This window comes from Lissotriton helveticus, chromosome 12 (assembly GCF_964261635.1).
Source record: "Lissotriton helveticus chromosome 12, aLisHel1.1, whole genome shotgun sequence".
Taxonomy (NCBI): domain Eukaryota; kingdom Metazoa; phylum Chordata; class Amphibia; order Caudata; family Salamandridae; genus Lissotriton; species Lissotriton helveticus.
The window spans coordinates 719,675,396-719,688,181 of record NC_136073.1 but is presented as its reverse complement, the minus strand read 5'-3'; the positions used below and the strand labels follow the sequence as shown (position 1 = coordinate 719,688,181).

Here is a 12,786-nt window from a genome sequence, read left to right as displayed (position 1 = left end):
GTGGCAGAGGGAGGGGGAGTGGTTCATGCATACTAAGGTCCTTAATTGTGAGGACTTGCATCGCCGTTGCATCATTTTTTTGTGATGTTGCGGCGGTGTAGACAATGCGCCACACGGCGCCCTATTAACAAAGTGACACATCTAGGCAGATGCGGCACTTTGTAAAGCTCTGCGATACAGATACATTATACCTGCGCCAGGTATGATGTATGCAGGGGGGGCATTCCCATGTAAAAAAGCCTCATAGGAGTGGCACAGTGAAATCTATGAGATTTCACTGCGCCCCTCCTATGACTTGACTGCACCACGATTGTTACGCCTGCTTCGAACATGCATAAGGAGTGACGCAGGACCTTTTACATGGGATTCACCCCATATGTAATGGCACATTGCTGGACTTGCGGCAGTTTACTGACACACACCAGCAATGCGTCATTACTGCGCCACCATTCCTGACGTATCTGTGCAATCCTTACAACATGGAGCACCGTAGTGTAAATATGGCGCATCTATGGTGTTGCAAGGATGGTGCAATGAAAAGCGTTGCATCACTGTTTTTCCCCAGCGATGCGCCAATTTTCATAAAGGAGGCCCTGAGTGCGCATGACTTCTTGGCTGGCCATGTTGGCCCAGCCAAACTTCATGCTCAGTTTGCATGTTTCCCACCAGACTGTAATGCACAGCCTGGTGAGGAACATGCACAGGCTCCCACTGCCTGTCTGAGTGCCAAACCATGGCGCTCGGACCAATCACAATGCTGAATCGCAGCGTTGTGATTGGCTTAGGTGAGCCTGTGTGCTTCCGGGACTCTTCAGCAGTGACAGAGGAGAGACGGAGATAGCTGCGGCGCAAAGAGGTAAGTGTTTGGTTTAAAAAAATATTTTGCTCCTCCCCTGCCCCCCCATTCCCTGCCAGCCACCACTGGAAATAAATAAAAATGTATTATTGTTGTAGTATTGTCTCTGTGATTAAATACATTGCAAAAAACGCCATTAACGTGCATCAACATTGTTTCAAACTCAAAGAATTATTGGAACTCGAAACTGCTTACTTTTTATTAGTAGCATCCAAGTGATGAACTATTCAAAACTTAATATATATACCCAAAACAAACATTTGTAAACGGATTTAAGATTGCAAATTTGTTTGTAACAAATGACCAATATTGTAATTCCTAAATATAATCACTTCCTTGAGCAACTGGCAAGGCCAGCTAGTTAACACTAATGTGCCTGGGAAGACATCTGATAATATTAGAAGTTTAAAGGATTCCCTTGCTAGAGGTAGTGATGTGGTTGAGGCAGTTGCCTCCAATGAACTACAGGAGGAATGTCTGGTATCCCTACATGGGCTTGTGGAAGGCCTCTAGTCACTCTTGGGGGAAGATGTGGTTTCTATTGAGTTGTTTCATTTGAAAGAAGATGCTTTCATTTTGAGAACCTTTCCATGATGTTGGTTTACATTCAGAAGTGTCTGCGGTACTGGCGTAGCTAGCTCTTGTGCCGCCCGTGGCGGTCAGTGCTTTTGCTGCCAGTCGGTCGCGTGAAAGGGGCGGGGGTTGCATGGCGGTTGTCTGCATTTCTGCCTGCGGCGGCTGCATGAAAGAGCGGGGGAAAGGCCGCCGCCACCAAAACTCGTGCTGCCTGGAGCGGACCACCCCCGTTGCTACGCCACTGGTCAGCAGGACTAGGATAGCTTCAAAATAAAGATTCTTTTAGTAAACAGTGAACCACAACTATTTTTCATTGTTGAGCACCAGATATTTGACAGACAAACTACTGAATTTTTTTACTTGAAAAGGCGTACACCAAGACAGCTTGCAGATAGCTCCCTGCACATTGAGCCTATGCTCACTGGGAATATTTGCCTGCCTGCTGGGAACTTCTCTGCTCATGGAAGCGATGGCTTAAAGAGGATCCTGTGTGTCTGAGGGAAGCTGCTGACCTGTGATGAACATCCATATACTTGGTTTGCTAGAATCATGAAGTTGACCGCGGCCATCTGTAAGGAGTAAACTGGACCTTTGTGGAAGGTGTTCCTGTTGTGGGATATCCATTCAATGTTTTCTAAAAGTACACAGTATCACTGAAGGTCACCAGTCAAAATGTCCTATATTGCTTTCCAGTTGTTTCTCAATCTCTTTTACCCATGTTTAACATTGAGGAAAATCGTTTGTCTACTATGGATTGAAGTAAAACCTGTGGGGAACATCCTTTACCACGCAACTTTTACAACGCACTACCATTACGAAGCAACTTTTACAACGCAAGTTATTACAACGCATTGCGCTGGGGGGCGCTCTAGGATAGGGAATAGTTTAATTACTATCCAACACCTTCCCTACTATCTACGGGGACTGGAGTTGGAATAGTAAATTAAACTATTCACTATCCAGCACCCCCAACGCAAGTCGTTGTAACGACTTGCGTTGTAAAACCTGCGTCGTAATGGCATGCGTTGTAAAAGCATGCGTTGAAACATCATACATCCAAACCTGTTTGTCCATTTTGTAGTAAATGTGCAAAAATTATGTAAAACAGCACTAACTCAGTTTTTTCACTAGTGCATCATTTATATCATCTACAGTTGTATACTCTCATTCATGGGCATAATGGCTGTGGCATCGATACGCCAATGTAAGGTGTCACACAAATTACAAAAAATATTGGAAAGTATATATATATTTTTTACTGGACTAGTGTCACTCCAAAGGGAAAATGCTATTTTTACCTGCAGCATCAAAAGTCCCAGCACTGTTCTTGGAGGCATTACACCTGCCTGAGTAAGCGCAAATTACTACTTTGAGAAGTTGAAGAACTTCACTTTCACCAACTTAGGTAAGATTTTTTTTTTAACTGCCAACTGAGAAATAATTTATTGTAGGCATAGTTTTAAAAATAAAAAGTGGAAAACCTGATGAGGACATTTGACTTCAGGATGGTAGCACTAGGGTTTTACAATGAGAATTTCTAGTTGGCCCTTAACACCCGTTGTTGTCTTGTGGGATCGGTGCAGGTTTTGATGCGTTCTGTGCATATCTTTGGGATGCGGCTGCATGATCTGTGGGCGCTATTACAGTCACAACATTACAATATGTCTATGATTTCGAAGGGTATAGGTATCAGGGATATTTCTATGTGTGCCCCTTAGGCCATTGGCTATATATATATTGGCTATAGGATCTCTTCTAGCCGTGTAGCCAGCATAAAGTGAGTGGAAGATCAAAGTATATAAAAACTCATGGTGCTCTGAGCATGCGGAAGTGGGCAGAATATTTGGGAGGACAGTTTGCAAAATGTTGTGGCCATGGTGTATTTGTAAGCACAGTAGGGCCATTAAGATTGGTCAATATTTTGTAGATCTTAAACATTATTATTTAGCTGGCGCTGTTTCCGCAACTCAGGAATTTTTAAAGAACTCTGCTCGGCAATGCTGCGTTTGAAATACTATTAGGCCATATAAATTGTTTAAAACCTACTAGAATTTTTCGGCCTTTGTACAGGGGACGAAAATCACAATTGCCTGCAGGCTTCCGTCACAGTTTTCTGGCAGTACGCCCTTTAGTCGCATTGGGTGCAGCCATAAATGTTTTTCACATAATGTTTCATGAAGGCATGTCTGAAAATGTTTGCTTACATGCCAGTGGGACCAGAAAATAGGCACATAGACTAGCCGACAGCTGGCCAGGTCTGTTCCATGTCTGCTTTGCCCCTACTTTTGGCAGTTGGGCTTGGCATTGCCTTCTATGCCGGATAGCACAGTCAGGGCCAGCTTTAGGGCGGGCGACTGGGGCAGCCGCACTGGGCACCGACCTTTGGAGGAGGCACTGACCTCAAGGGGGCGCTATGTTTACCAAGAACTTATGATTGGAGAAATGAGGGGCACTTTTGCCCAGTGGGTGTGAGAGTATCCAAGGAGGCAGTCATGCTTGTGGGGTTACCAAAAATGATTGTTGCACCGGGCGTCACCAGCGCTAAAGCCGGCCCTGAGCACAGTTATTTTACGTGCTTGTACAGCTGCCGTAGGAGCGACATGCGTCTACTGAGTAAGCAAAAGTGTGGAAGGTTTAATTGCCACTGACTTCATTGCTGGCTTACTTTCTAATTGTGTCATAATGAGATTTCATTTGACCCTGATTGAATTAGGTTCACATTAGCTGATAATTGATTTATTGATTAGGCAGCGTTTATGAAGCAGTCTTGTAAAATTACATAGTTCTCAAGCAGAAAAGCCTGACAGGTTGGACACAAGATGAAACTCTTGGGCACACTGGGAACTGTACAAAAGGGAAATACACACTTCATGGTGGCCTGGTATGGAAATATATCACAGTTCTATTCTGGTTTAAACCCGGCACCACGTCACCAAAAGTACTGTATTCGTGCTTCCTTATGTGCTGATTAGGTGAACAGAGAAGCCCACCCATCTCTTCCTGCTGTGCTCTTCAGGTCATCCTCCAGTGATCTTTTTCTTTAATGGTGCGTTTCGTTTAGAGGGGAGGTCTCCTCTGAGGAATAAGCGCGGTGTGACCTGGAAGTCCCTCCCCTTCTCCCTCTGCTTCCTGTGGTCGTAGTGACTCTGCACTGGTTGGCACTTTCATCTTCGCCTGTGTTTTCAATAAGGGAAACTCCTGGAATGATCTTCTGTGGGACTTAGGAGATGCTCGATGAGTCCCTGATGATGCCTTATCTATTTTGGGAGTCTCTGTTCGGCTGAGGAGTTGACTTCTTTCTTCCTTTAATAGTTGGGTGTGTTTGAAAAGGTGTCCAGAAAAACTGGGCCAGCCAGGACTGCTTGGGACCGGGAAGAGTTGAGGAGTGCAAAGGGGTTGCCCAGTGTGGGGAGCACATCCTGGCGGACGAGGGGTTGGCGGGAAGTAGGGGAAACGTTCATCTTGAATTCCAAAATGGCAACATGTACCCAGAAGACATGACGAATGGATGGGATTGCATCCTAGAAAGGAAAATAAAGTGAAAAAATAGGATCAATGAATTGGACATTTCTTAACCTGCACTACTCGACACTAGAAAGAGCGGTAACTCAACGTTCAGAGCGCTCACCCTGCTAAAGTGCTAATCTTTAGATGCTTCACAGGAAAAAGTGTCTACAAGGGATTTCACTTGCTATTAATCCAATCCGTTATTTCAATTCAATCTGAGTCAGTTATATTTAATCAGACTCTTTGATGTCACCAAAGGCAACTACTATAAATACACCTTTTGAAAGACAAAGAACACAGCACACGGAAAAGTCTATTCATATAAAAACAATTGCCACGCAGACCGAAACGTCGACAATTCCATCAACTCCAAGAGAATTCGTACATTCGTTCATAACAATTTTTGCCGATAACTTTTTTGTTTCAATATACCCTTTCTAAATCCAAGAATTTCAGACAAATTGATTTTATATGAATAGACTTTTCAATGTGCTGTGTTCTATGTCTTTCAAAAAGTGTATTTATAGTAGTTACCTTTGGTGACACCAAAGAGTTTGATTAAATATAAATGACTCAGATTGAATTGAAAAAACGGATTGGATTAATAGCAAGTGAAATCCCTTGTTGACACTTTTTCCTGTGAATTGTTTATTGCCCAAGCCTACAAGGGTTTATTGGGATCTCCATTGTATAAAACAATCTTTAGATGCAACAAACAAATCTAGAGATCATTTCTAGTTTTCTTAATGAGAATGCAAACTGGCAAACATCCTAAAGGAGTCTTTGAGGCTCCTTCTGAACTGTGTAAGTAACCTTTTAAAAATTGAGGGGGAGGTGCCTTTAAAATGACCTGCTTCACTTGGGTGTCTTAGAGTTACCCTTAAACAAAGTAGGGGACGTGCTTACATGGACCTTCTCAATATGGTTTTAAGTATTCCCTATGGTGACCATTGAAACATGGTTGAAAATTTCTCTTTAAGGTGCATTTCTGAACATGCCAGGAAAAGTGTTTTTCTGGTGACATTGTGAACACGGTGGGAGAGGAGTCTTTAAGGTGGCCTTCTCAAAATGGCGAAAAAAATTGCCCACAGATTCCTTCCAGCAATGTTGTGACAGATATCTTTAAAGAGATATTCGTGTGTTTTCATTTAGCCTTTTAAAGATCTGAAGATGTGTTACTGGTAACCTTCTGAACATGGTGTGATGACTGCCCTTCAATGGGATCTTCCAACTATGGGGGGGACGTCAACCCCTTGATCTATTAACTTTTTTTTTTTAGTGTTTCCCACTTATTTAAGGGCAGACCTACATACACAGATCAGCAGTTCCATCTTTATTAAGAAAAAACAAACTATAAGTACCAATTTTCAAAATAATTAGGCTCTCATCTTTACTTGCCTTCTAAAGGCCATATCGAGGGCTCTTATTTCTGTTTACAGGACTCTAAGGGGCCGATTACGACCCTGCGAAAAGAGAACCTGCCGGTTTCTGTTGATTTCTGGTGGTCCGACTTCCCGATTACGATGCCAGTGATAACACCGCTTCTGGACCGCTGCCACCACCAACATCTGTGATCCCACAGCGAGAGAGGAAGAGGTGGCAAATGGTGGCGGTGCTAGCATTATGACGACCGTCCCAATTGTGACTTACTTTTCGTCGACGTATACATGGCGGGTACGCCGCCATGCGTGAGTAAGCGGAAATGCAGGTAATGAGCTTTAATGATTGGCTCTAGGGCCAATCATTAGCTGTACCTATGGAATGAGACCCCCCACCATGAACTGATATACCACCAAATTAGAGATTAAACATCAGTAGCTTTAATTGCACAAGAAAATACCATCATAAAACCATTACAATTTGCATCATTAAAAACATTCAATAGTATGGAATTCATATACAAAAAATGGTAAACAGTACAAAAATAATCTGTACAATAGTAAAAAGACCTCGCATCAGATTAAAAAAGCAGTATTTACAATATTAAAACAACCACAGTGTAAGACAAGATGGGGGGCACCACCGATCGTAGCGGGGAGACTCTATAGCATGGTCTCAAAAAGTGCTGGTGCATAACCTGATCCAACTTTTTGCATCGAGTTCATATCCTGGTAAAATCACAGCTCATTTCATCCCAGTGATTCCCCATGGTCGGATTAAAAAATATTAGCGTCAATGTGTTTCGGTGAAAATAACAAAATAAATCCCACCTTCCTCAGGACAAAGAAATAAGGGATTATTACCTCCCTCCTTGGAGTTCTAACAATGTGAATAAACTAAGAGTAAGAAAACATACAGAAATATACTTTTAGATATATGTCTACAAGTTATTTTATCCCATCTTGATTTAGCACATCACAATACTACTTGATATACTGTATCCCCACAGAAACATCAATCTGACCGTTAATCTCCTTTGTTTACATGTGATATACCCCTGAGGGTTCTAAAAACCTCTCAAAACTAGTTAATTGCTGATCTCATCCTTAGAACCCCTACATTCATACAGTCAACAAGGTAAATCACCCAGAGTCATGGTTTTTCAAAACAAGCATTTGCAATGCAATAGGTCTTGCATTAGGAATGTTTGAGCTATTGGTATTGTAAATGACACTTTTTTGTATGTGTTGGTTTTGAAAATAGCGAAATTAATACCTTTGTCATTTACAATGCCAATACTTTTAACTTTCTCAAATGTGACACCTATAGCATTTGTAATGCAATATGTGTTGTATTTAAGTGATTTAGATGTATTGATATTACAAATAACAATTGCTTTTAATTTTTTTTATAATTAATACTTAAATAAAAGTTATTGTAATTTATAATGGCAAAAGCTTAAACTTTTGTAAATAACTTTTGTGAAGATTGTGCTCAGTGTATTTTATTGAGATGAAAATCCAAGCACAGAAGTGAAATATTAAAATCTTTTTGTGACATTTGTAATAAAGCTTGAAACATTGAGAGAACATATTTGAACCAGTTGTTGTTGAATGGTTGCACAGATTTATGCTGTGGTGGCGCTGAGTGATGTTGTGGTGGCGACGAGTGATGCTATGGCGTTCAGTGATGCTGTGGTAGCACATAGTGATGTTGTGGTGCCCCTGAGTGATGCTGTGGTGATGTGATAGGTAGATAGAGTGTAATTATGTGGCGTGTAACTATGTGGCACTGAGTGGTATTTGGAGTGTATGTTGCATTGAGTGCAGTGTAATTATGGGGGCGTGTAATTATGTGGCACTGAGTGGTATTTGGAGTGTATGTTGCATTGAGTGCAGTGTAATTGTGTAGCGAGTAATTATGTGGCACTGAGTGGTATTTTGAATGTATGTTGCGTTGAGCACAGTGTAATTATGTAGCATATAATTATGTGGCACTGAGTGGTATTGTGTGGAGTGTATGTTGTATTCAGTAGAGTGTAATTGTGTGGCGTGTAATTATGTGGCACTGTGTGGTATTGTTTGGAGTGTATGCTGCATTGCGTGCATTGTAATTATGTAGCATATACTTATGAGGCACTGAGTGGTATTTGGAGTGTATGTTGCATTGAGTGCAGTGTAATTATGTGGTGTGTAACTATGTGGTACTGAGTGGTATTTGGAGTGTATGTTGCATTGAGTGCAGTGTAATTATGTGGCATGTATTTATGTGGCACTGAGTGGTATTTGGAGTGTATGTTGCAATGAGTGCAGTGTAATTATGTGGTGTGTAACTATGTGGGACTCAGTGGTATTTGGAGTGTATGTTGCATGGAGTACAGTGTAATTATGTGGCGTGTAAATATGTGGCACTGAGTGGTATTTTGAGTGTATGTTGCGTTGAGCGCAGTGTAATTATGTGGCATATAATTATGTGGCACTGAGTTGTAATGTGTTGAGTGTATGTTGTATTCAGTAGAGTGTAATTGTGTGGCGTGTAATTATGTGGCACTGAGTGGTATTGTTTGGAGTGTATGTTGCATTGAGTGCATTGTAATTATTTAGCATATAATTATGTGGCACTGAGTGGTATTTGGAGTGTAAGTTGCATTCCGTGGAATGTAATTATGTGGCATGTTACTATGTGGTACTGAGTGGTATTTGGAGTGTATGTTGCATTGAGTGCAGTGTAATTATGTGGCATGTATTTATGTGGCACTGAGTGGTATTTGGAGTGTATGTTGCATTGAGTGCAGTGTAATTATGTGGTGTGTAACTATGTGGTACTGAGTGGTATTTGGAGTGTATGTTGCATGGAGTGCATTGTAATTATGTAGCATATAATTATGTGGCCCGAGTGGTATTTGGAGTGTAAGTTGCATTCCGTGGAGTGTAATTATGTGGCGTGTAACTATGTGGTACTGAGTGGTATTTGGAGTGTATGTTGCAGTGAGTGCAGTGTAATTATGGAGCATGTAATTATGTGGCACTGAGTGGTATTTGCAGTGTATGTTGCGTTGAGCGCAGTGTAAATATGTAACATATACTTATGTGGCACTGAGTGGTATTTGGAGTGTATGTTGCATTGAGTGCAGTGTAATTGTGTAGCGTGTAATTATGTGGCACTGAGTGGTATTTTGAATGTATGTTGCGTTGAGCACAGTATAATTATGTAGCATATAATTATGTGGCACTGAGTGGTATTGTGTGGAGTGTATGTTGTATTCAGTAGAGTGTAATTGTGTGGCGTGTAATTATGTGGCACTGTGTGGTATTGTTTGGAGTGCATGCTGCATTGAGTGCATTGTAATTATGTAGCATATACTTATGTGGCACTGAGTGGTATTTGGAGTATATGTTGCATTGAGTGCAGTGTAATTATGTGGCATGTATTTATGTGGCACTGAGTGGTATTTGGAGTGTATGTTGCATTGAGTGCAGTGTAATTATGTGGCATGTATTTATGTGGCACTGAGTGGTATTTGGAGTGTATGTTGCATTGAGTGCAGTGTAATTATGTGGTGCGTAACTATGTGGGACTCAGTGGTATTTGGAGTGTATGTTGCATGGAGTACAGTGTAATTACGTGGCGTGTAAATATGTGGCACTGAGTGGTATTTTGAGTGTATGTTGCGTTGAGCGCAGTGTAATTATGTGGCATATAATTATGTGGCACTGAGTTGTAATGTGTTGAGTGTATGTTGTATTCAGTAGAGTGTAATTGTGTGGCGTGTAATTATGTGGCACTGAGTGGTATTGTTTGGAGTGTATGTTGCATTGAGTGCATTGTAATTATGTAGCATACAATTATGTGGCACTGAGTGGTATTTGGAGTGTAAGTTGCATTCCGTGGAGTGTAATTATGTGGCGTGTAACTATGTGGTACTGAGTGGTATTTGGAGTGTATGTTGCATTGAGTGCAGTGTAATTATGTGGCATGTATTTATGTGGCACTGAGTGGTCTTTGGAGTGTATGTTGCATTGAGTCCAGTGTAATTATTTGGTGTGTAACTATGTTGTACTGAGTGGTATTTGGAGTGTATGTTGCATGGAGTGCAGTGTAATTATGTGGCGTGTAATTATGTGCACTGAGTGGTATTTGGAGAGTATGTTGCATTGAGTGCAGTGTAATTATGTGGCTTGTAATTATGTGGCACTGTGTGGTATTTGGAGTGTATGTTGTGTTGAGTGCAGTGTAATTATGTGGCGTGTAACTATGTGGGACTCAGTGGTATTTGGAGTGTATGTTGCATGGAGTACAGTGTAATTACGTGGCGTGTAAATATGTGGCACTGAGTGGTATTTTGAGTGTATGTTGCGTTGAGCGCAGTGTAATTATGTGGCATATAATTATGTGGCACTGAGTTGTAATGTGTTGAGTGTATGTTGTATTCAGTAGAGTGTAATTGTGTGGCGTGTAATTATGTGGCACTGAGTGGTATTGTTTGGAGTGTATGTTGCATTGAGTGCATTGTAATTATGTAGCATACAATTATGTGGCACTGAGTGGTATTTGGAGTGTAAGTTGCATTCCGTGGAGTGTAATTATGTGGCGTGTAACTATGTGGTACTGAGTGGTATTTGGAGTGTATGTTGCATCGAGTGCAGTGTAATTATGTGGCATGTATTTATGTGGCACTGAGTGGTCTTTGGAGTGTATGTTGCATTGAGTCCAGTGTAATTATTTGGTGTGTAACTATGTTGTACTGAGTGGTATTTGGAGTGTATGTTGCATGGAGTGCAGTGTAATTATGTGGCGTGTAATTATGTGCACTGAGTGGTATTTGGAGAGTATGTTGCATTGAGTGCAGTGTAATTATGTGGCTTGTAATTATGTGGCACTGTGTGGTATTTGGAGTGTATGTTGTGTTGAGTGCAGTGTAATTATGTGGCGTGTAACTATGTGGGACTCAGTGGTATTTGGAGTGTATGTTGCATGGAGTACAGTGTAATTACGTGGCGTGTAAATATGTGGCACTGAGTGGTATTTTGAGTGTATGTTGCGTTGAGCGCAGTGTAATTATGTGGCATATAATTATGTGGCACTGAGTTGTAATGTGTTGAGTGTATGTTGTTTTCAGTAGAGTGTAATTGTGTGGTGTGTAATTATGTGGCACTGAGTGGTATTGTTTGGAGTGTATGTTGCATTGAGTGCATTGTAATTATGTAGCATATAATTATGTGGCACTGAGTGGTATTTGGAGTGTAAGTTGCATTCCGTGGAGTGTAATTATGTGGCGTGTAACTATGTGGTACTGAGTGGTATTTGGAGTGTATGTTGCTTTGAGTGCAGTGTAATTATGTGGCATGTATTTATGTGGCACTGAGTGGTCTTTGGAGTGTATGTTGCATTGAGTGCAGTGTAATTATTTGGTGTGTAACTATGTTGTACTGAGTGGTATTTGGAGTGTATGTTGCTGCTTTGAGTGCAGTCTAATTATGTGGCATGTATTTATGTGGCACTGAGTGGTCTTTGGAGTGTATATTGCATTGAGTGCAGTGTAATTATTTGGTGTGTAACTATGTTGTACTGAGTGGTATTTGGAGTGTATGTTGCATGGAGTGCAGTGTAATTATGTGGCGTGCAATTATGTGCATTGAGTGGTATTTGGAGAGTATGTTGCATTGAGTGCAGTGTAATTATGTGGCTTGTAATTATGTGGCACTGTGTGGTATTTGGAGTGTATGTTGCGTTGAGTGCAGTGTAATTATGTGGCGTGTAATTATGTGGCACTGAGTGGTATTTGGAGTGTAAGTTGCATTGAGTGCAGTGTAATTATGTGGCGTGTAATTATGTGGCACTGATTGGTATTTGGAGTGCATGTTGCATTGAGTGCAGTGTAATTATGTGGCATGTAATTATGTGGCACTGAGTGGTATTATGTCGAGTGTATGTTGTATTCAGTAGAGTGTAAGTGTGTGGCGTGTAATTATGTGGCACTGAGTGGTATTGTTTGGAGTGTATGTCGCATTGAGTGCAGTGTAATTGTGTGGCGTGTAATTATGTGGCACTGAGTGGAATTGTTTAAAGTGTATGTTGCATTGTAATTATGTAGCATATAATTATGTGGCACTGAGTGGTATTGTGTGGAGTGTGTGTTGCATTCAGTAGAGTGTAATTATGTGGTGTGTAATTATGTGGCACTGAGTTGTATTTGGAGTGTATGTTGCGTTGAGCGCAGTGTAATTATGTAGCATATAATTATGTGGCACTGAGCGGTATTATGTGAAGTGTATGTTGTATTCAGTAGAGTGTAAGTGAGTGGTGTGTAATTATGTGGCACTGAGTGGTATTGTTTGGAGTGGATGTTGAATTGAGTGCAGTGTAGTTATGTAGCATATAACTATGTGGCACTGAGTGGTATTGTGTGGAGTGTGTGTTGCATTCAGTAGAGTGTAATTATGTAGTGTGTAATTATGTGGCACTTA

The 12,786-nt window shown here is 41.1% G+C and overlaps 1 protein-coding gene across 1 annotated transcript in view; it reads right to left on the bottom strand.

Moving 5' to 3' along the window:
* Positions 1-4,472: 4,472 nt before the first annotated feature.
* Positions 4,473-12,786, bottom strand: part of LOC144798109 (ETS translocation variant 3-like protein) — a 60,404-nt gene continuing 52,090 nt past the window's right edge. Inside the window, 2 exon segments of the mRNA XM_078668871.1 lie at positions 4,473-4,546; positions 4,549-4,953. Coding sequence (XP_078524997.1) covers positions 4,473-4,546; positions 4,549-4,953 — 479 coding nt within the window.